General features: G+C 53.3%; 1 protein-coding gene across 2 annotated transcripts; it reads right to left on the minus strand.

Moving 5' to 3' along the window:
- Nucleotides 1-4: 4 nt before the first annotated feature.
- SCN4B (sodium voltage-gated channel beta subunit 4) lies at nucleotides 5-9,728 on the minus strand. Of its 2 annotated transcripts, none has more exons than XM_054005656.1 (5): nucleotides 9,466-9,728; nucleotides 4,449-4,612; nucleotides 3,076-3,298; nucleotides 2,088-2,217; nucleotides 5-1,188 (listed from the first exon to the last, which is right to left on the minus strand). In XM_054005656.1, exons 1-5 carry the CDS (start codon nucleotides 9,524-9,526, stop codon nucleotides 1,095-1,097), a joined length of 672 nt encoding a protein of 223 aa, XP_053861631.1. In that variant the 5' UTR covers nucleotides 9,527-9,728; the 3' UTR covers nucleotides 5-1,094. The 2 variants fall into 2 exon arrangements, with proteins under 2 accessions (XP_053861631.1, XP_053861633.1); XM_054005658.1 differs by lacking the exon at nucleotides 9,466-9,728 and adding an exon at nucleotides 5,827-5,903.
- Nucleotides 9,729-24,448: the final 14,720 nt, after the last annotated feature.

A 24,448-nucleotide genomic window follows, 5' to 3' on the forward strand; every position in this document is an offset into this window, starting at 1 on the left:
CCCCCCAACACTTTACTATTGACCCAGCTTTTCCACACAGAGCTCACAGGGCAGGTTTGCCAGGCAGCCAGACTCAGGACCCCTGCACCTTGTGCTGCCATGTGCAAAGGGAGTCGGACTGGCAGTGCTCTGCACTCCCCTTGCACTAGTGCAAGTGAGTACACCAGGGGCAGGGCAGTGGAGATCCAGGCCCATAGCAATCACACAGGGTAGCAGGTGAATGGCTGCTGTATGTAACTAACGGACATAGCCCCCCGTGACTACAGCGACTCCTGGCCGCAGTGTATTCCATCCTTGGCACCAACGGCAGCTGGTGACAATACCACGGAGTTGCACAAGCCCAGACTGATCGAGTGGGCAGCTCGCCTGCTGGGGCGGAATGGAAGTGGCAGGGGAGGGAGAGCTCATCCCAGGAGCAGCAGCAGCAGGGGCCCCTGCTGCTACCCTTAGCCAGTTAGGAAAAGAGATTAAAGCCAGGCTTGGTAAAGGTGGCACTAGTCATTTGGTTCAGAAGTGTACTTGGCAGCAGAGCCCCCTTTCTCCTTGAGCCAGCCCTATGCTCAGGCAGGGACAGGCGCATCTCTCTCTACTGCTAGCGTTCCATGCAGCCTTGCGCGCCAGTGGGCTCTGCGCCAGGAACTAGCTGCCCTCTGCCTGATGCACAGCCTCCTCCCAGCGGTTAGCACCCCTGGGAGCCAGGCAGGTGACACCCCCCCCCCCGCCACCCTCTCAGCTTCGCAAGGCACCGTTTCTGCTCAGCGCCCTCACGCCCAGTCTGTGTGTGCTGAACAAGCCGCTCTCACGCACGCACCACGTGAAAACACACACACACACACCCCAGGTCCAGCTCTAGCTCAGGGAGTTCCCACCTCCTCCCATAGAGAATGGAGCTGGCCTGCTCCCTTTCCCCTGCTGGGATCACAGCCTGCTCCCAGGCCACACGGCATTCCAAGTCTGGGCTGAGGAGCGGCGCGAATTGCAGGCCTGTGCATAATACAGAGATGTCTCAAGCATGGTTAGTTTCAAAATAAAATAGATTTCCCCTCCCCCCACCATTAGAGTTTTGCTGCCTCGTGGGTCAGACCGAGTTTGCTTCATGCCTTTGGTGGAGCTTTCTGTTTCGCCTTGGAGCCCGCCAGACCATTCTCAGTGTTGTCGATCCCTGAGGAGCTCACGAGGCACTCCTTCCTAGGAGAGAGAACAGCACCTACAGCACGTGGCTGGCGCCTGCAGCCCCCCTCGGCCTGAACGTGGACCTGGCCCCCTCTGCCTGGCATCACTGCCCCTCCCCACCTGTCGGAGGCCAGGCCCCAGGGGTGTATGCACTCAGCTGGGGGGGAAGCTCGCCCCCCATTGCAACCATGGAGGGAGAGACATGCAGGCATGGCTCCAAACACTAGACTGGCACTAGTGCCAGGATTCTCCCTGCTCCCCAAGAGGCTCTATCATTCCCACGGGGCAGGCAGGTCAAGTGACACATTGCAGGGCACAGAGAGAGTGGGAAGCAGACTCCAGGAGTTCCTGGCTCACACTTTCAAAGAGCCGTGCCTTCCCCATGCTGGGCAGAGGATTCAGGACTACAACCCCAACACAGAGCTAACAGTTTGTGCCACACTCTCCAAGGGAAGCCCTGTGCTTCGGGCACTGACAATAGGACCGGGCGAGGCAGGTCACAGGGAACTGTCCAGACACAGGGCAGCAGCAGGCTTTTGTGCATGTCTGCACCAATCCTCGTGCCGGCCCCATGACCTGTTAGCTCAGTGCCCCTGTCCCAGTTTTACAGCTGGGGAAATGGGGAAGTGAAAAGCCAGCTAGAGGCAGAGCTGGGAACAGAACTCAGAAGAGCCCAGTTTCCAGTCCTGGGCCCAGTTCGCTGGGTCATGCTGCCTCCTGCTCTCTCCTTGTGAACACCCAGGTGATGCCACTCCGGTGTCTAGGCTGGGGACGAGGGTCAGAAAGAGCACAAACATCCATGCCTGTGGTACGCATGATGCTGCGCCCAGCACAAGGCCAGCCAAGGGTTACGCACCACACCCTGCAGCCGGACGCAGCGGGGGCTGGGAGAAAGGAAGCCCATCCATACTCACTTCTTCTCCTGAGACTTTTTGAGGATGAGTAGGATGATTTTCTTGATGACAAGGATGAGGACGAGGAGGCCGACGAGCCCGCCCACGGTTCCCACGATGATGCGCGTCAGCGTGTTGTCCACTGGTACCACTGCAGGAGAGAGCGCCAGAGGAGATGTTAGTGGGTGCCAGCCAGAAGAGTCCCACCAGCACGGTGTCTCTGGCCCTGAGCAGCAGGAGACAGACACTCAGCCCTCGGCCACCACTGGAGCTGCAGGGGCCACTCAGCTGCCGCTGCTCCGCAGAACAGTTCAGCTCTATAAAGTCGAACAGCCATGGGCGTCACCCTCTAGTCTCTGCTGCCCCAAGCCTTCTCCAACAACTGCACAGCTCATGGTTCAACTTGACCGTAAGCCACGGAGGGAGTTTACCCCATGAATGCCCTCCTTGTGCCCCTGGCTCCTGGCCTGGAGCAGGGCCCACAGGGGATGGCACGTATCTTTATCTTAGCCATCGTCTCCTGGAGGGATTGTAGGTGTCTCAGGTTGTGGGTGCTCAGCGTGAGGGGTCTCAAGTTAGGCACCCAAAATAGATCAAGGGAGCTAAAACCCAGAGCCCACTCTGAGAAGTCGGCCTTACTTCTTGGCAGGAAGAGGGGTGTGAAGTGAAAGACCCCCAATTCTGCCAATGCCCCTCGGCCAGTCCAGCCTTGATCCTCTCCTAAACAGGTGCCTCTCCTGGGGCTCTTTTCTGAGGTGGACAGCCATTTGCTGAAGACTAGCTAGAATATACACTGGTCACACTAGAACTCCTGGGAGAAGATTCTACTTTCCTTTACACTGATGGAAACCCAACAGAACTCAGCAGTCCTGAGTCCCAGTCCCCTGCTATGACCACTAGCAGGATATCTTGTTTTAACTTTGCCTGATCCTGCTGGTCACTCAGGGGAACCTTTGTCTATCGGCACCAGCAGAGTGAGGCTGGGAGGCTCCTCCTGGCAGACACTTACGCTCCTGGACCACCTTGAGGATGATGGTGGCATTGTGTTCAGCATTCATTTCCTTTGGGTTCCTGACATGGCAGGTGTACTTCCCAGCGTCATCGAAGTCCACAAACATGGAGATGGAGATGTTGTTTTCCTTCCCGGTGGTTGTGCCAATGAACCGAACCCGAGAGTCTGCGTATAGCATCGTTGGCTCGGATGCTTTGTTCTGTATCGTCCCGTGATATATCTGCAGGGGAGGGAATGCAGCAGGACGCTGAGCAAGCAAACAGCACAGCCAGGCCACAAACTCAGCAAGCCTCAGACAAGGGAAGGCCTTGAGAGCTCTGCTGGCTGTCAGAGAGACACAGAGCTACCAAGGCTGAGTAGGTTGGGGCCCGGCTACATGACAGTTTGTAACCATGTTGCATCCAGGTCAGGGACAAGCACACTGTAACAGTGCCATGCGTCAGCGACAGCTGTAGTGTAGATGTGGATTACAAGGGGACAAGAAATTCTCTTTCCATCCCTCCCTGGCTTTCTGAGGATTTTGTCTCCTCCGGGCCAGGGGTAGAATGAATCTAAATGCTTGGCTTTTGCCCAGGGCTCCCAAAGCCAGTTATTCCTCTCAGCACATCCCTTCCCCACCCCCGAGATGGCTCCTGCATGCTAGGTATGCACCAGTGAAATGAACAGTCATCAACAGGGAAACTCAAGGGGCTGAGCAGAGTGGAGGGGGGTCTTTTAATGGAGGCAGAGCAGAACCATACTCCATGCATGCTGCCCCTTCCTAACTCTTCAGCACGTGGCCAACACCCCCCACTCCCCCCGCCTGCATCTGGCCAAATGCTGGAGGGCTCTTCTCCTTATTAAGCCACATTTGTATGAAATGACAACTTTGTTTAGTGCTGTTGGGCTCCAGAACCAACGGCCCTTTGGCATCTCATGGCGAGCACGAGAAGGGGCCTGTTTAGCTGGAAAATTCACTGTGTTTCGCTCAAAGTGCTGACCTGCTCCTGAGTGAAATGGGACATTTCTGAGCAAAAGGGATTGATTTAACCTGGGGATTTGCCAGTCGCTGCTGCCGAAGCTCACAGACATGCCTACAGGAAATGAAATGGCGACTTTGCTGCGGCCAAACCAAGTGGAAGAAATTTTCTCCGTTCCACACTGCTCCACCCAGCGGTGTCTCCTGCGGGCAGTTATGGTGCCCAGCAAATAGGGTGCAGTGGGCTCTGAGAGGGCAATTGCCAAACCAGATCCCTCGTGGCCAGCAGGGTGTCCTAAAGCAGAAGAAACGGGATCCAAATCACTGTCTGAAGCACTAGCAGCCGGTCTGTGCTGGGGGACCCAGGAGAACTGGCAATCAAACCCAGTGAGGAGCAGAGCGCGCCACGCACCAGGTCAGTGCTGTTGTAATACCAAGTGAAGTCAAGGTTCTTGAATCCTATGCAAGTGGTGAAGATGCAGGGCAGCTGCACTTCTGAGCCGTTCAGAGCCATCACAAGGTGGTTTTTCCCCACTGAGACCTCCAAGGTGACAGCCATGGAGAAGAGCTGTAAACCTGCCCAGGGAAAGAGAGAACAAAGACACATCAGTTTCCACAGGCACCCGATACCCGATTCTCATTCAGAGACGGCATCTCCTAGGGCATGCCCAGAGGCTACCGTCATGCAGTCACCTGGTAACAAAATGCGATTGCTGGTCCATTAATTGGGCTCCCTGGAGGCACCACATGCCTCAGACTAACCTAGCCAGTCCCCACGCTGCCTTCCTAGAGGACACAGAGCAGGACAGAGCTTCAGGAACACACCCTGGGAAAGGGCAACTGCAAGTAGCCTGGCCAGCAGCAGCAGGGAGGGGAGCGTCTCCCAGCTCTGGCCTTTCACTCCCAGGCCCCTGGCGACCACACTCTGGAGCTCTCAGTCCTGCTCAGGTGTCTACAAGCCAAGCATCACCCCTATAATCCAGGCTGGATGGGTCCTGGCATCTGGGCCATGGCCCAGACCAGGGCAGGGCCGCAAGGGGGAGCTGTTCTGGAGGGTGAGAAAGGAGACATTAGTCATGAGGCCAACCCCACCCTCGAGCCGGACAGAGGGATTATGGGACCTTTGATAAATGACACCGGGGTGAACCTGTTCTCATGTTTAACACCAGAGAGCAGCCCAGGGGTTAGGTGCTCACAGGATGGGTCTGAGCCAACCAGGCCCAGAGGAGCCTAAGGAGAGTGGCAGCGCTGGAGAATATTTACAAGGAGTTCGACTCTCCGGGGCAGGATTTCCCTGTGACCATCCTGGGGGAGAGAGGGTCTGTCTGGTTAAATCTGCCCCTTCTCACCAACCCCCCCAGCCACCCATCGCTGCTGGGGGACGGGATTGCTGGCCCATGAGGCTCCAGGAGGGACAGGCTCTCCTGGGGTCATCAGTCAACTCCTCCCCCTCAGCGCAGTATTGTCCAGTGCTGCCGGCACCCCCCAAGGAGGCAGGGGGGTGGAGTGGGGCACCTGAGCAGAGATGCTCCCTCCAGAGGAGCCACCCCCCTCAGCCCCACATCCTCACTCAGTGCAGCTGGGCCTCCCGTTCCTGAGGGAAAGGGCAGAGCAGGGCTGCTTCGCAAGGTCTGTAAGAACCCCGTCCAGACAGGCGCAAGCTATCTACAGAAATTAGTGAATGTTTGCTATAGCTGTCACTGGCTTCTTCCAAAAACGTCCTTGAGCCCGAGGCCTCCGAGCAAAGCAAACACAAAACACGTTTTAAAACCAAGATAAAAAATTCCTACATCGTGACACATGCTGAGCTATACCACCCTGCTCTTTGCCGAGTCCCCTGGCAGCGACCAATCAAAGGCACCAACACAGAGGAGGCCTGTGTAGACTTGTGTCCTTTCTGTCCCGCCTCCGTTGCTAATGCAGCAGCTTTAGAAGACTTCTCTTTGCTGCTCTGAGATCAAGAAATGGGAGTTGCCCCGTGTTGCCGAGATCAAGGGTGGCTGCTTGAGACATCAGCAGCGTTGTTCAGACACGCAGCAGGGCCCAATCCCACTGCTCTGCACGGGGGGACAGCGCTTATTCCCACCGCTGTGGAGCGGGCTTAAAACATTAATGAAGCTGAATTCTCCGCTCGCTCTGGCCGCTGGCAGCATTTTAAATCCTCTGCCCATCCCAGCATGAGTGAGACGCACACCCCAGAGCAGGGCAGCAGGAAACACTAAGCCAGGAGCGGCAAGGTTTTTGCAGCATTGTACCATTTCTTCTCCACAGGGAACTACCGGTCATTGGACTGGCCTGGGGAGGAAAGAGCTGGCACGCTCCCACGGAATAACAATGCCCAGCTACAGCCCCGTCAACCAAAACTCTCAAAGCCCTTTGTTAACATTAAACCTCCCAGCACCCTGCAGCTTGGCTGAGTTCCCAGGGGGGGGTCCCACAGAGTCAGTGGCAGAAGTGGGACTGGAACCCAGGCAGGAGCTCTAACTCCTCATTCCCTGGCCTGCTCTAATCACTGAAAACAATCCTCACGTAACCCCGTCCTCATTGCGCTGGGCTTGCCAGGCACACTGCACCTGAAACAACCCAACCCGCCATGGGGCAGGTCAGGACAGCACCTGGAATTGACTGGAGCAGCCAGCGTCCCAACGTGAGGCAGAAACGTGACCCGGGCAGCTGGGATTCACCTAAATGGCCACTGGAGGCCTCTGTTGTTCTACAATAGGGCTGCAAAAGAGCACTTACATCACTACCAACCATCAACCCGTCCCAGTCCCGCAGACAGCTCCCTGGGGCCATAACCTCTTCCCCAGGCTAGGTGGGCTCCTCCTCCCACACAGCACCAAGGAAGGAAGAGCTCACAGTCCGCTTGAAGCAGAATCCAGCTTTGCCATCTTAAAAGAACCTTTACGTTTCAGCCCTTTTCCTAGGCACCTCGGCGTGCTGTACACCCTTTGAGGTACAGGAGTTGGACAGTCTGTGAGGGTCCCTGCTGTTAGCACTTCCCTTGTTGTACTATCGAGGTACCACTCCCTCTCTGCCCCAGAGTCCTGCTTGGTGGTGGCTCTGGCTAACCAGCCCATGCAATCAGCCTCAGTCACTGAAAAGCAGAATTAAATTACTCAGCTGCAGACAATTTGCACTGAGATTCCTCCCCCAACCTTTTTTGTTTAAGCCTGGCTGAGCTGGCCGAGGTACAAAGGGGTCCGATTTCCTTCCTGAGATCAGAAGAACCAGCACCTGGTCTTAGAACTCAAGATGACTCCAGCTTAAAACGTCTGAGCCTCTGTTCTAACTATGACAACACATGGCCAGTTTTTCCTTCTTAAAATGAGGCTGTCCTTGGGTTACCTGGGCTTGGATTTTCAAAGACACCTAAGGGAATTAGGCACCTAAATCTCACTGGAATCCAAACTCCTTTGAAATCCCAGTCCCTCTCTCTCTAATTTCTCCAGCTCATTTAAAATTATCTTGAGAACCAACTTGCCCTACCAGAAGCCCCTCACTGGAGTTTTCCAACAGGCAGTGGGTTTTAAGTACTGAAAATTCAATTAAATTCTTGTTTTCAGATTCTCTGTTCAAAGAACAACCCCCTACCAGACTAGGACAACTGCCCAGCAGATAACGATGCCCTCGGCAGGTACAGGAAGCTCTGAACCAGCCCTATGTGGGGCCTGCTGGGACAGAGAAAACAGCACCGCAAAAAGCTGCCACAGCATGTCTTGGCTCCTAGCCCCTGGATGTAGCCAGGGCACTTTACAGAACCTCCCCCAGGCTCGGATTTGGGTGTTATGCTCCAAGCAGAGCCCCAGATATGCATTTCTTTCCTCTGCTGGGAAGGAAGGCATGACAAATATTTGTAAATCCATAACTATTATTATGCTCAGCTGCATGAAACACTTACAATTGTTTCCTCTGGTCCCTGACATATATTTTCCCCATTTAATTTTAGCAGTTAGCTAGCGTACCCCCCGCTAGCAGATCAGCAAAGCGAGAATGATGGAGCCTATGAGAGAAAACGCCAAAGGAGACACCACTGCATGTATATTAGTCATTGACGCAGGTAGGGCAAAGGCCTGGGAGCCAGGGCTCTATTCCTGGAGCGACCTTGGCAAGTCACTTATCCTCAATGCCTCAGATTGCACATCTGCAAAATGGAGATCACCCTCCGCAGCCCTGAGTGAAGCACTTGGAGACTATGGATGAAAGTGCAAGTGCTGAGTACCCACGACTCGCTGCAGAGCAGCGGAAATCAAAGCAAGCTATTGGCTGTGGGTTGATCTTTCCTCCTGGAAATGGAGAGTTTACTTTTAAAATGTAAATATTTTTCGAGGAGGAAGAAACAATAACTTCAGTGTTTATGGGACTTATAGAAATGGTTAAAGCTACTAAATTACAGTAACATAGGAACAGAGGCTCAGAGGGGTCTAGTGTGTAGAAAGATACACACTGTCATACAGGACCATATCATTACAACAGCGGGTGGGATAGTGCAAACTGTCCAGAATTAATTGACTCTCTCTATTTATTTGGGAGCCTTGTTACATTTGATGTTCATCCTAAAGCACCTGCTCCTGGAGTCCTGTGATTACATGAGACTCTCAGGTTTCCTTTAGAACAAAAGTAAGTTCCAACCCTCCTGACTGCAGAGAAAAGCCTGAACACATGGTCTGAGAGCTCCCTAAAGGCTGAGAAACCAGCCATCAAAGAAAGACCCCAACATTTAGTAGTTTGTAAAAGTCTCCTGATTTGGGGGCCGACTCCTGATTTTCGAGCCCTTGGCATTGGCCATGTTGTGAACCGTTGCTCCAAACCGGTGCCCGTCTCCAAGCCCTGACGACCAGCCTGCGCTCCAGCCTCCAGACACAACTCCCTTGGGCTAGTTACCAACAGCAAGTTCCTTCCCCTTAACACAGGGCACCCTCACTGACATGGTGCAAGTCCAAAGTCACCCCCCTACCTTCCCTGGACTCTGGCAGTCTCCTTTGACCCAGGAGAGCAGAATTTGGACTTGTGCTGTCTGAGGCTCCAGCTGACAGCAATGAAGAAACTCGAGCGATTAGCAGCAGGACATGCTGGCACTTAATAAACGGGTAATAAACGTACCGTCACGCCGTGGTTACGGGCTAGGAGAGGCCCGGGGAGCTAAGCCCTGCCTGGCCCCAGGGCACTGAAGCAGCGGTTTCTGCTTCGCATGACTCCCCTAGGGCAGAGCAACCCTTGTTACCCATGCGGGGGCTCCCGGAGCCGGCTGGGGGCGAGTCCCCATCCTCAAGCCGCAGCCTGAGGCGCTCTGTGCCTTGGGGGGAGCCCCGAAAAGCGAAGACCTCTGGCCCGAGGTGTCTCGCTGATCCCGGGGGCAGCAAAGCGGGGGCGAAGCACGCCCAGCCCAGCCCCGCGGCAGAGCGCCCCGTCCCCGCACGCCCCCTTACCCAGCAGAGCCGCCGCCGGCCAGCTCCGGCAGAGCCGGGCGCTGCTCCCGTCCGCCGCCATCCGCTGTGCCGGGGCACCTCGGGGACCCCCCGCAGCCGCCAGCGGCGGGGCAGGGTCGGGGCGAGCTGCCGCCGGAGCGCCCGGTCCAGGCGCAAGGGGCAGGGGGACAAGGCTCGAGCCCAAGTCCGTCTGGTCCCCGCAGCAGCTGCAGCATCCGGCCGGGGCTCGGCGCAGCCAAGGCGGAGGGACGCAGCCGGGCAGGACAGGCGGGGGCGAGGCGGGCGCGCTGCCAGGGGCCGGCTGAGGATGCTGCGGGGAGCGGGGGGGCGCTGCAGCCGGAGAGGCGTTGGGCAGGGCCGGGGGGCTACGCCAGACTAGCCGGGGAGCCCGCAGCACCGGGGGGCGGGGGGCAAACCGGCCCGGCAGGGGGTTGGCCAGGGCAGGGGGGGGGCCGGCTGCGGGCTGGGCAGGGCAGGGACCGCTCCGAGGCGGGGCTGGGTTTGCGGCGCTGCAGCCCCTTGCAGCCGGGCCGCTCTCCACGCTGCAGCTCTGCGGTTCGCGCTGTGCCGGGGACACGTGGCTCCCCGGCTGCAGGCAGGAGCCCCTGACCCGCCCCCGCCTCCTGCGGCCCTCCCAGGGCCGGGCTCAGCCTAGCGGGCCCCCTCCAGCCCCCTTCCCCTGCTGCTCCTGGGTTATTCCTCCTGGGGTGGCAGAAACGGGCCTTATCTCCCCTGGCTTCAAAAGCCCAGGGCCATGCCCCTTCAGCTCAAGGAGACTCTCCCTTAGCTACCAGCAGCATAGAGTCTATGACACACAGCTGAGCCGTGCTGAGTCCACCCATCAGCGGAGCCCCCCAACCGCCGGAACCTGTATTACACGGTGACTTTGGGTAGCTCCCCCCTGGGAAGCTCACTGCTCTTTTTCCTCACCCATGAAATAATTGGTGTTTCTAGAGCATCTTTCATCTTAAAATAGTAAGGCAATTAACACCCCCTCCTTCTCACACCACTGGTAGGAGCTAGACAGAAGTGTGTGGAGCTGGGGAAAGAAGCCCTGCACTCACCCCTAGATTACATGCCCCTGCTAGGCTTGTGTGCCTTTTCACAGATTAGTGTGTATCCTTTTACTTCTAGTCTGGTTTCATCAGATTCCCCTTCACTGATACTGGGCTTTGTTTCTCTGTCAAGTTACTTAAACACATATTGTTGGGGGGTTAAAGGAATAGTGACAATTTTATTGGCAAAGTTGTGATTGCCATGAAAGAGATTCTTGGGTTTTCTCCAGTCCCAATGCATCATCAAATAGACTGAAATTGCAATTGACTAGAACCTTTTATAATTCACTGTGCATTCTCACTGAGTGTAGGTTTTGCTTACACATGCCTTGGCGGATGACAGGATCTCTGGGTATAGTTTGCAGAGAGATCCTGTGCAAGAGGTGTAGAGGGGTTGTGTAATTGCAAGGAAAGTTATCAGGAGTGAAGTGCTGTTAATTTGAGTAGAAAATGCACAGCTGGAACCAAGAATGGCCCCTGTCCATATATGCACTGAAGCCAAAATGGCTACTGGTTTAGGGTGTCTTGGTTTTGGAAGGCCTTGCCTGACACCTCAGTTCTCCTTCTGAGAGGTAATAGGCATCTACTGATTTTAACTGGCCACAATCACCCGCTTGAAGAACATAACTATTGGAACAGACTAGCGGGGGAAGTGGTGGCTTCTCCGGCTCCTGCTGTCCTCAAAAGGAGAGTGCTGCCTTCTAGCAAAGATGCTTTAGTCAAGCAGTTCTCAGGGCAGGGCCTGGTACCCGGATGACATTCGATAGCCTGGGGTTTACAGGTCAGACTAGAGGAGCCGAGACACCCTTCTGGCTGTAAAACCAGCGATGAATGGGCATGAAGGCTGATAAAGGAACAACTGGTTCATGGAATTAAAATCTCTGAGTAGGGAAGGCTTCAGTCTAGCTAACCTGCTCTTTCTAGCATACCTGTCCCTGTGGCATCCAGTAACAGAATGCCTGACCCTGCAAGGTGCTGAGTACCTCCGCTGGTACACTGGTGTCCTCCCTCAGCACCTTGCAGGAGGGGACCCTGTAGGGAACAGGGGACCTGGCAAATGGGAGAAGCCATTCAAGTGTTTTTCTTATGCAGCTAGAGAAAAACTATGGAGTAAAATCCAGCCCAGAATTTAAGCTCCTAATTAGTCATCAGCAGAGCTCCATAGGGCTGAGAGCATTGGAAGCAAGCCGGGCCTGGAGCCTGGATGTCCCCCATGTCAGTGCAGATGACCGTGACACCAGGCTACAGCAATCCCAGATTTCTCCATGCCTGAATCCACATTGGCAGGATGAACAAAGCAAATCCCTCCCGTGTATGACTGGGAGGCATCCATCCGGTACTCCCAGCAGCAAAATATTTCCTTCCAGTCTCTGAAGCCACAAATAGCAGCACATGGCTATCAAGGCCCAGACTGCATGTGGGAGAATAAAGAGGGGGTGTTAGAGAAGCCAAAGAGAAGACTTTGGAGCCTACATTCACCCCCTGAGCGTTTATTTCAGGATAATTGCCTGAACATGCACTCTGTACATCAACCACCTCTTCCTAATAGCTGCATCCATTAGCCCTCACCTTCTGCGGACCACATCCAAGCCGGAGCAAGGAAAAGCTTTCTTAATGGGGGCCTCTGGTAATGCAATTGTGCTATTTTGGTGCATTACCTTTCCTCTCAACTGCATTAGAGAATCACATCTCCTTTGCACGGCACTGCTTCTTTGGAGCTTAAAATTCTTGGCTCCTGAGGAAAGGCCTTGGTGGTATTTACAAAAATCTCCTCTCCCTTCCCAAGGTCATTAGAGGTGCAATAACAGAACAGTGATTATTCCTGAAATGGATGGGATACAGGATGGAGAGGTTCCTAAGCTACATGCTCAGGATCTAACCCATAAGAACGGCCGTACTGGGTCAGACCAAAGGTCCATCTAGCCCAGTATCCTGTCTACCGACAGCGGCCAATGCCAGGTGCCCCCGAGGGAGTGAACCTAACAGGCAATGATCAAGTGATCTCTCTCCTGCCATCCATCTCCACCCTCTGACAGACAGAGGCTAGGGACACCATTCCTTACCCGTCCTGGCTAATAGCCATTAATGGACTTAACCACCATGAATTTATCCAGTTCTCTTTTAAATGCTGTTCTAGTCCTAGCCTTCACTGGGGAGCTTGGAAAGACCATAGCTCATTGATAGCTCACTGAATATAGAATGCCAGGCTGACCCCTGTGAATTCATGTGAATTGTCCCTTCAGTGGGAGGACTCGGGTATGGGTGATTCAGCTGCTGGACTGGGCCCCCAACCTGGAAGATTTGAGGGTCTGACCCATCCCCGTAGGCTGTGGAGGAGCTACCATTCATGTGTACACTAGAGTCTTCTGTTTGTCCTGCTGATGCAGCAGAAGGCAGTTTGGATGGAAGCTGAGGACAGTGAAGGTGGTTAGGCGAGCTGAGTCACGGATGTTCCTCTAAAACCTCCAGGGCAGGCAAAGAACATGCATCAGGGAATGGTTTGTGAAGTAAGGAGGAGCTGTGTACCAGCCAGCGATGCATTCATTAGGATCTCAGAAAATTCTGCGTCACAGCTCTGCACAAATGGAGGGAGGGAAGAGACTTGCAATAGCACAATTGTTGTTTGATGCAGTTCGTTGAACAGGGAACACAGTCAGCGCCTCTGCTGGGCCTCATCTCAGAAAACAGAGCAGGAGCGATAAATAAGACTTAAGCTGATTCTCGGGGCCCAAGCGAGCCGGATTTCAGAGATTCAACATGCTAACGTGGTTAAACTCTCAGCAACACCAAAGGTTTGGGCTTTGGGGAAGCTGACTTTGAGGCAGCTTGCAAAGCCCAGAGGGCTCCTGATTGGAGCTGCGGGAAGGCGGGAAATGTTTGAGAAAAAGTTCAGGGAGCTGGCAATAGAAATTCATCCTGGCCGAACCTCAGGCTGAGTAGTGAGGAAAGAATAATGGAAGATTTAAGCAGGAGGCTTTTAGAAATATGCACCCCTGGGTAGGGAGGAGAATTAGGTGATCACCTCAAACCAAAGCAGCAGCAAGTTGGATGATTAACGGTCCAAGAAAAGGCACGTGTTGGACCACAAAGAACATTGCAGCTGGTACCAAGGCCACGTCGTTCGCCTGGGGGGTGGAGTGGGATTGCCTGGGGGGGTCAGGGAAAGATACTGGGAGACATTCTGCAGGGAGCAGGCACCATGGTTCTGCACATCACCAGCTGTACTTACTTAGCTATTCTTGGAAACTAATTTGCACAGGAAGAGAAAAGGTGGGGAGGGGAGGTTGCTACATGGTCCAGCCCACGTGCAGTGGCAGGCAGGGGACACCAGCGCAGGTGCCCTCTATACGCAGCCATGTGATCGATTGCTGAGGGTTAAAATAGAAACTGAATGAGCCCGAGAACATGTGCGGGGAGACCAGCTGTTCAGGAGAGCAAAGACCTAGCAAGGGAGGATGGGGGAAGAGAGGCAGAAATGTCACCCCAAGGGGATGGAGGGGGGGGGTGTCACAGCCTGGGGGGAGGGGCTGCACTGAGGTCTGAATGTGGGTGTTTGGTATCTAGCAGCTTTCTGAAGTGAGAAAAGGAACCTGTCCAGAGGCCAGTGTGTGGAGTGCAACTGGACAGCGGCTGTGGCGAGCGCTTGGGCATGGCAGAACCAGTTTGTGTGGACTAGGATCCCCCCGACCCTTCCCCCCACCACACCTGAACTGAACCTTTTCTAGCATTCAGAAGTGTTTGATCTCCTTTTGTGTTTCCGTTATTTTTGTGCTGGCGCTGCCTGCACACTGCCTGCTTCCAGCAGGAAAAAGGAAGTGCCAGAATCCAGCACTGCCAACCCTGGTGGTCAAAACCCATGAGACTAGCATTAAAACCACAAGATTTAAATATGAATAACGTTGGTCTTTGTCCTCTGGTTTCTGAGCCTGTGGGGGTTGCGTCTCCCACTATTTCTCTGCAGCCAGGAAAGCTGGGAACTCCCCTTTTCACAACAGCTGAAATTCTCTTGCACTTACAGGCCTCCAGGAACTCAACCTTTAAGTAAAGCATCAACTGTCATGAGACTCCTGATCCAATCACGACAGTTGGCAACTCAGTCAAATCTCCCAGAGACAGTCAGGCCAGTGCAGCAGGCCCCGAGGTTCGGAGAACTCCTCTTCCTCCTGGAATGGCCTCATCTTCCACAGACACTGGATCCCCACGTCTTCTCCCACCCCTCTGTTCTCTGGCACTCTGCCCTGCACCTCCTGCCATTGCACCTTGCCCAAGTGGGTGTAACACACTACCCATTCCGATTCCCGCCCCCACTCACACCAGGTGCACACTTTGCACAGGTGCAAATCAGAACACAAGCCAGGGGCCAGTTCTGCTGACCCCCCCAAACAGCCAGGGGCCCAGTCCAGGTTCTGAGAGCGTTCCAAAGGGACTGTCCCAGCACATGCAGAGCTGTACCATTGTCTCCAAGAGCAGTGTGAGCTGTTCACATCCCATTTGTCTATGCCATTGGGGGTATATTAGGGGTGCCACACAGCAGCAGGTGTCTCCTTGCTTTGGTCCCATTTGTGTAACCTGGGTTCCCTTCCAGCCTTGCAAAAGTGACCCAAGGGGTGTTGAGACCTGGAAGACGCTCGCCTGCTGCCTAGCCAGGTCCCTTTTCTGCAAATAGTTGTGTCCGATTACAGGAAAAGCCAAGCAGTCCTAGACTGGACAGTGTCACCTTCTCAGCATGGCAGGGAGCGAGAGCTCAAGGGCTCCTTCCTGCTGGCATGTGCAAACACTTAGTCACAGGGAAACCTGCCCAGGGGAAAGAGGGAGACTCATATTTCAAGAGTTATTCTGAGAGAAGGATGGAGACTGAGCCAACAGCCTCCGAACGGACATAGCCTTGAGGCGCAAACAGGCCTGGCCGTCTGTCCCTTCTCGTCCTCCCTTGTGTTTGTTATGTAGCCCCTGCCCATCCACTCCCCCTCTCTCCCATTCATTTCTGCAGGTCTCGTGGTTTCTTGGCACTAAACCCCTCTGGGTTCTGGTTTCCCAATTCCCAGGATTATTCTTTACAGGACCCCTGCTTCCCAGAGGTGGCAGGCAGGTGTTTTACCCATGATTATTATGGGCTTGCTCCCATATCCCTGTGCCCCCTCCTGGTCCTGGCAGCAGGGATAAGTTATGCTCTTGCACACCTAGGGCTTCAGCCACAGGCCCGTGAGAGCAGAACTGGCCTGTGGCTTTCACCCACCCCAGCCCCCCCTAAAGCACGCAGACTGCACTCCCAAGTGCTCCAGGATCTTATCTTCCACCCACCTTCCCCTTGTCACTGGGGAGAATAGACCCCACTGGCACAAGCAGGTGATGGGACATCTGGAGTCTCACCTTGGTATTGCAGTGCTGAGTGCCAGAGCATCTCCCATGACATAGGTGCAGTTCTAATGGGTGCATGGGCCAAGGTCAGCCAGTGTCTGTGTGAGTGAGGTTTGCCCTCCTGTCTCTGGAGGGGCTCAGTGGATCCAGACTCGACTGTTCTACCCTTTCCCAGGGGCTCATGCAGATCTAGGGAAACCCCGGCGGTTTTCCAATCCCATGGTAGCATCATCACACAAAGTGCTGCAGGCACAGCTCGCGGGGGCTGGCAGTGGTAGCCCCTTCCCTGAGTCTGTGTCCAAATTCAAAGGCCTCCCCATGCTTCTGGCAATACAGTTTGTCATTTATCAGCAAAGATAACACACAGTAATCTGCCCCCATGTCCACCCAGCCATCCCCCCACCCCGGGTGCCCCCTGTACCTCCTGTGCCTCCATGCCCCTGTGTCCCACAGGCCAGGCCTCTGTGCCCCCTGCTCCCCACCTTCTCTGGTCCCCTACTCATGCTTGTCATTCCCCCCCGCCCACAGGCCATGCCTTCCCCACACGAGGCACGTGGGGAGGAGGCTGCCAGGGAGTTGCTACGTCCCTGAGGCACAGAAGGGTTCCCAAGCCCAGGCTGTCCCGACACACTCCCGTCCCACGGCCATTTGGAGAATAAAGCAGGCTTGCACTAAGCAGAGCAGGCAGATCCCTGTGGCTCCTCCTGTGACAGTGCCCAGCTCCCCCCATACTCCCTCTTTGTAGCACAGGTGCCAGGAGCAGACCAGAAGGGTGGGGGCAATAAAGCCCCTGGGGCAGATGTGACCCCACTTCCCAGCTAGGTAACCACCCTGCTCCCCCTGAGCTGGGCATGTCCCAGCACCCCTAATCCCTCTGGAGGCAGATGGAGCTGGGGCGCCACAGCCACAGAGCACTTTGCTGGGGAAGTCAGAACTCCCCGGCTGGGGAGAGAGGAGACGCTGAAATACAACTTCCCATCAGCACCGTATAGTTCCTGCAAGGTCCTGTCGAACCGACCTTTCAATTCAAGCCTGTCAGGCAGTGAGCAGGAGGTGGGGGAAGTGGGAGGGAGAAAACAAACTCTCTGATCAGATGCTCGGCCGTGCAGTCCCAAGTGAGAGAGACACAGAGACAGACCGAGCACCTAGAAACCTGAACAAGGACCGAATGCAGCAGACTGCGGTGAGTGCTTGGCAGCCTTTCCCATTCTAACCCTTTCCTTTCCTCCCTTCAGCGCAGTGTCCTTCTGCTTCTGCTGCCTCCCTTCCTGCTCAGGGCAAGGATTTGTCACTTATTAGTCCTAGGAAAGTCCTTTGCCATCAAATCCCGCTGTTCTCCTCCAGCAGTAATGCCACAGGACCATAGAAGTTGGCCCCTTAAAACTCTTTGGAATATGGGGGTTGCCTGTCTGGATCAGACCAGGGTCAGTCTAGTCCAGGGTCCTGTCTCCATCAGAGTCCAGAGCCAGCTGTTCCGGAGGAAGGTGCAAGACATTCAGCAGCCGCACCAGTTATGGGATAGTCTGCCCCCAGGGAAAGTTTCTTCCTGACCCCCAGAGTTACCGGTTGGCTCATGCTCTGAAGCAGGAGGATTTACAGCCCTTCCCAAACTCTTGGTTAGTTTATTGTATTTACTATTATGCTTCTGGCTATTCTTAGTACTCCCAGAAATGCCTCATCTCTTATTTGATTCTTGCTGAGCTCTTGGCCTCGGGCCAAAGGCTCTTAAGCAAAGTAAGCAGTTATGCATTAAGAGGGACGGTCCTCTCCTGGATCAGTAACTGGTTAAAATACAGGAAACAAAGGGTCGGAATAAATTATCAGTTTTCACAAGGGAGAGAGGTAGCTAGCAGTGTCCCCAGGGATCTGTACTGGAACCAGTGTTGGTCAACCAGCGTTATTCAGAAAATATCTGAAAAAAGGGGGAGCAAATACTGAGGTGGCAAAATTTGCAAGTGATACAAAATTACTCAAGATAGTTAAGTCCAAAGCTGACTGCAGAGAGTTACAAAGGGATCTCACAAAACTGGGTGACAGGGCAACACAATGGCAGATGAAATTCAATGTTGATAAATGCAAAGTAAGGCACATTGGGAAACAATCCCAACTATACATATAAAAATAATGGGTCTACATTAGCTGTTATCACTCAAGAAAGATCATGGACAGTTCTCGGAGAACATCCACTCAATATGCAGCAGAGCTCAAAAAAGCTAACAAAGTTAGGAACCATTAGGAAAGGGATAAGACAGAAAATATTATAACCCACCCCGGTACTCTCACACCTTGAATACTGCATGCAGTTCTGGTCGCCCCAGCACTAAAAAAAACATATTACAATTGGAAAACATACAGAGAAGGGCAAGAAAAATTATTTGGGGTATGGAACAGCTTCCATATGAAAGGAGAGATTAAAACGATTGGTACTATTCAGCTTAGAAGAGAGACAACTGAGGGGGGAATATGATAGAGGTCTATAAAATCATGAATGAGGTGGAGAAAGTGAACAGGGAAGCATTATTTCCCCTTCACATAACACAAGAACCAGGGGTCTCCCAATGAAAGTAATTGGCAGCAGGTATAAAACAAACAAAAGGAAGTACTTCTAACAATGCACAGTCAACTGTGGAACTTGTTGCCAGGGGATGTTGTGAAGGCCAAAACTAGAACTGGGTTCAAAAAAAGTAGTAAAGTTCATGGAGGATAGGTCCATCAGTGGGTATTAGCCAAAGTGGTCGGGGATGCAACCCCATGCTCTGGGTGTCCCTAAACAGAGTGTGGCAGCATCCCACAGGTCAGTTGTGCATTGTGTGAAAACGTGTTCCTGCTCGCCAGTTTGAAATTTCCCCCCTTTAAGTGCATTGACTGTCCCCTGGTCCCTGTGCACTGAAACATAGTGAACACAAGTGCCCGAGCTGCCTTCTTCACCCTGCTCATTATTTTAATAGACTTTTGTCAAGTTCCCTCTTATTTGCCTCTAAGGTAAACAAGCCCAGTCTATTGAGTATCCCATTCTGAAAGTTTTCCCAGGCCCCTGATCATTCTTGTTACCTTTCTCTGAACCCCTCTAATTCCACTGTAGCCTTCTTGAGATGGGTTGTCACTTTGATTTACAGAGTGGCATTAGATTCTGCCCCCTGTTCCTGGTGTACCCTAACCTTCCCCCCCCCTCCACCACAGGTGCACATTGGACAGAGCTCTCCATCAATATGTTCACCTCATGCCCCACCCCTTTCCTGAGCTGATATTGTTAATTAGATGTAGGAGTAATTCAAATTATTCCCTCTAAACATGCACCACTTTGCATTTAACAACACACATTTTTACATGACAGCGCGTTGCCACAATTCACCTATTTTGGTTAGGTTCCTCCAGAGTCCTTAAAATCTTTTCTGGTCTTGTCTAAGCTAAAGAATTTTGTCTGCAGTGTTGCTGTAGAGGTGTGAGTCCCAGGACATTAGCATGATGGAGGGGGAAGAGGTAACATCTTTTATTGGACCGACTTCGGGTGGTGAGAGACACAAGCTTTAGAGCTCCATAGAGCTCTTCAGCAGGTCATAATTGTGTCATCTGCAAATGTTGCCACCTCTCTGCTTACCCCTTTTCCAGATTGTTAATAAATCTTCCAGGCCGCTTATAAAGATGTTAAATAGCATAGGGCCAAGAACCAATTTCTGAGCCCCTGTACAAAATTCTCCTTCCTAGCAGGATGGGAATTGCCATTAAAATCCATTATTCTTCTGGTGGTAATGAAAATTGACCATTTATTCCTGCTTTCTGTTTCCTATTTAGCATCACTGAAAGTTTGCAGAGGACACTAAAGTTGGGGGAGTGGTAAATAAAGAAGAGGACGATGGGTCACTGATTCAGACCAATCTAGATCACTTGGTAAGCTGGGTGCACCAAACAATATGCATTTTAAATACAGCTAAATGTAAATGTGTACATCTAGGAACAAAGAATGTGGGCCATACCGACAGGATGGGGGCCTCTAGCCTGGGAAGGAGTGACTGAAAAAAATTGGGGGCTGTGGTGGATATCAGCTGAACATGAGCTACTAGTGTGACCCTGTGAAATGCGATTCTGGGATGCATAAACAGGGGAATGTCAAGTAGGAGCAGAGAGGATTTTTCACCTCTGTGTTTGGCACTGGTGCGACTGCTGCTGGAATCCTGTGTCCAGTTCTGGTGTCCACAATTCAATAAGGCTGGTGATAAATTGGAGAAGGGTCAGAGAAGAGCCACGAGAATGATTAATGCAGTGGCTCTTAACCAGGGGTACATGTACTTCTCGGGGTACACCACAGTCTTCCGGGGGTACATCAACGCTTTGAGATATTTGCCTAGTTTTACAACAGGGCTACATTAAAAGCCCTAGTGAAATCAATACAAACTAAAATTTCATACAGACAATGAGTTGTTTATACTGCTCTAGATACTATACTCTGAAATGTACGTACAATGTTTATATTCCAATTGATTTATAATTATATGGAAAATTGAGAAAGTCAGCCATTGTTCAGTACTAGTGTGCTATGTCACTTTTGTATTCTTATGTCTGATTTTGTAAGCAAGTAGTTTTTTTAAGTGAGGTGAAACCTAGGGGTATGCAAGACAAATCAGACTCTGGAAAGGGGTACAGTAACCTGGAAAGGTTGAGAGCCACTGGATTAAAGGATTAGAAAAGATGCCTTATAGGGATAAGCTAAATAGATGGAGCTCTTTGAGTCTAACAAAGAGAAAGTTAAGGGGTGACTCAATTACAGCCAATCAGTACCTGTGTGGGGAACAAATATTTAATAATGGGCCCTTCAGTCTAGCAGAGAAAGGTCTAACGTGATCCAATGGCTGGAAGTTGAAGCTAGACAAAGGCAGACAGGAAATAAGGCACATGGAGTAATTAACCGCTGGAACAATTGACCCAGGCTTGCGATTGATTCTCTGTCAGTGATGGTTTTGAAATCCTGATTGGATGTTTTTCTACAAGCTCTGCTCTGGGAATGATTCTGGGGCCGGTCTCTGGCCTGTGCAATTCAGGGAGTCAGACGAGATGATCACAACGGTCCCTTCTGGCCTCGGAATCGGTGAACGGAATGAATCATGCAGGTACTCAGATACCACGGCTTTGGCTGCAGTATAAGAATGAAACTAGACTAGATGAGAGGTAGTTTAAAGGGCCAGGACTGTGTGACAGTGCTAAATGCGATTATTATTGGCACCTGACCTAGGTACCAATAAGAGGTGTGAGGCAGGGCAGTAACGAAGGGGACAGAGTATGGAATAGGGTCAGTTTTACTCCATGGAATGTGTAGTTTCCACAGGTGTACTGTAGCGATGTGATCACCTTCCCCCATTTCATGGGGACTGGGGGGGTGTAAGTGTTTCCAAGGGCAATTTTCATTTACACAGCGACATACTGAATCAGGAAAGTGGTCTCCAGTCAGGTTAGCCTCATGTTTACATTGACAAGTAAATGGGCAGACAGCACACACTGAACCCGTCCTGTAAACGGACTGGGCAGTCTGGAAAGGGGTGTGCAAACCAGGCATGACCGGATTGATCAGCCACAAACCCTGCACGACAGCGGGTCAGTCATCCCCATCTGCACACACGGCAAACCATTGTTTTGTCGTGTTGGAGCCAGCCCACGCTAGCAGCAGAGTGGAAGGGAAGTTAAATGCAGCCTCTCTGCCCTGTGGCGGGGGAAGCGGGGTTCCGAAATGTGATCTGCGAGCCACAAGCGGGTTGCACACAGGACAGTGTGGCATTCCCTGCTCATCTAAGCAAATGGGGTTTGAGGGGAGCTCGCCAATGGACACCCGGGTGCTGATGGAAGCCTGATTGAGTGGATTGTTTGTGATCTTCCCCCGGAGGCAGAACCCAACTATACTCCAGGCGATCCAATGCCTCAGGCTGGTGCTCGAGGCCACGTTGCTGCAAGAGGTCCCACCCATGGGGGGAGATGTAGAACTTCAGCCCTCAGCCGTACAGGAAAGCTCCCAAGAGATTTCCCAGAACCCGCTGTCCTAGACCAGTCCGAGCTCAGAGAATTACCCTCAGCCTAATTCAACTCCCCCTGCAGTGTCCCCCGGATGCAGCATTCCCTTCTCTTCCTGTCCCAATCTGTGGTGTGGTGGGGTTGTCATTCTGGCTGCCATGTTCTGCCCTGGGGGCAGCTGCATTTCAGTGGCAGGTGAAGTAAGCCCTAGATCTGTGTCTGTGTCGTTTGGGAGCCTGGCGGATGAAAGGTGCTATAGACAGGCAAGTTACAGATATAGCTGGAACCAAGGAGTTGTGTAATTTTGTGACCAATATTAATAAACTGTGTAGTTACACTTAAAAAAAAAATCAGGTTTCATGTTTCAGGGCACAAGCTAACTACTGACTGCAGGGGTCAAGAGGGATCCACTCTTCTGCCCCCACTGCATTCCCCAACCTGGCCAGATCATTGTGGGGACACAGGAATGGGAACTCTTCCAGTGCCAGGCCCAGAGGGGCCACAGATCAGATCCCATATAGTCAATCCCACTGACCAAAGGAACCCCAAGCCAGTTAAGAACGGCTCTGCAGCGCCCTGCCTCAGGTTCCCTACTTGCAGGGCCACTTAAGAACTCCACACAGTGCAAAGGCAACAAGAAAATCCCCCTACTGGATTTCTACTTCATTAAGTCCAAAAAAAGTTGAAATAAAGTCTCTGGCCCCCAGCCTCTCCCCTTCAGTTCAGCAGGGTGCACAGCCCTCCTCTTCTGGGGCCTGTATTTCTGGGCTCCCAGTTGCTTCCTTCATTTAAGCATCTCTGTGTAATTCTTTTGCTCACCTCTATGGGCTGAGGTCTACACATAAACATCCTTCCCCTGCTCTGTTTACCAGTCCTCCACTGGTTACTCAGGGTCTTCTTGTTCTCTACAGCTTCCTCATCTCCCTGGGCTACAGGAGGTCAGTGAGCGCTTTTCTCCTCTCCTGCTGCCCCGGCATAGGGCCCAGGTGCCTTCCCAGGTAATCAGTCACAGGTGCACTGAACCCTGCTCCCTCTTAAAGGGGCCAGTCAGTCTGGGACATCTGTGCTCTTACAACCTGCTTTTGTAGCCAGCACATGGGATGACCCTTTAATTCTGCTTCAGATAATAATGGAGGTTTCCAGTTTAAATAATAAACGATTAATTCTCTGCTGAGGGCTGGAGTCGGAGGGGAAGAGGGGCATGAATTATCTGAACCTGGCATTGGAGCCCCACTGTACCCTCATCCTCTGAATTTAATCAGGCCTGACTCTCTAGCTGTAATGCAGAGAGCAGCGGTCCTGTCCCCTTGTCTCCTCGCGTGCCTTTCTCCTCCCATACTTGCAAAGACTGGTTCTCAAGGTCATCAATGGACAGGAAAGGGAAGGAGGGAGCTGGGGGAGGCAAGGAGCAGCTGCAGGAACTGGCACACTGTCTGCGCAAACAGCAGCGCACCTGCTCTCAAAGCTGCCAAAATGAGCAAGGGGCCTTTAGCAAAGTGTCTAGTCACCACTTCTCCCTCTGCTGCTAGCCAGGTTCATGGCTGCGGTTTTCACACTTCCCTGCCTCTTACAGAGCCTGGCCTCCCTGCTGGGGCTCTGCCGGGCACGGGGACAATGCACTCACAAGAAACCGCATGTCACTGGCCTGGGCTTTGCTGGGTGGCTGCAGGCCCCCAGGGCATGGAGGCACCAGGGAGTCCCTGCGCCCGCCGGAGGCAGGCAGCGTGGCAGAAGCAGCTCTGCTCCTTGGGCTGCATCCTGTCTGAGCATCTTGCTGATGCTGATTCAGCAACCGAGAGAAAAGCTGCTCCCTGGATAATTGGTGGGGAACGTCAGAGACCCGGAGAAAAGTGATGGCCAAGGCAGAGGGCATGACGGAGAGTCTGGCATGACATACGCCCTCCATCAGGGGCTGCTTTCAGCTCAGGGCTCTGCACTGCCTGCAGAGGCATCTGGCCGCTGTCAGAGGGAAGCTCCTGGCCAGGATGACTCCCTGCATGCCACGCACATAGCCAGCCTGGTGCGTGTGCGTGCCCTGGGGTCCCAGAGCCCAGGGTGGCCCAGGCCTGCATGCAGCAGAGGGCCTGAGCTTGCCCTGCCTGGCTTGACGCAGCGTTTCCTGGGCCAGGCTCTGGCTCCGGCTCTGAGGGAGGCTGATTCCATTCCCGTTGTTCTGATTGTTTTTCCTCACCTCCGCCCTCGAGATAACAACTAACCCCCGGCTACCGCCCACAGCCCGGCCCTGCCGCACCAGGGGCCCTTTCAAATGCCCCGCAAGCCACGAACCGGCAGGGATCCTAAACCCCAGCACCTTCGAGGGGTGTTGAACCATGGAGAGGGTGGCAGGGGCTGGGATGGACAGTGCAGTGGGAAGCCAGACGGTGGGATCCGTACCAGGCGGGTGGCACCTCAGCACAGGTAACCACGGGGACAGCCAGGGCCCTCACCACTTGGGGGAGCCTAGCACAGCCAGCAACCACCTTGCGAAGGGGCTCCCATGGGAGCCAGGGCGGGTCACCCCCATGGAGCAGCCCTCACCGGGCACTGCCTGCACAGCCAGGAGCAAGGGAACA

This window comes from Malaclemys terrapin, chromosome 15, assembly GCF_027887155.1.
Source record: "Malaclemys terrapin pileata isolate rMalTer1 chromosome 15, rMalTer1.hap1, whole genome shotgun sequence".
Taxonomy (NCBI): Eukaryota; Metazoa; Chordata; order Testudines; family Emydidae; genus Malaclemys; species Malaclemys terrapin.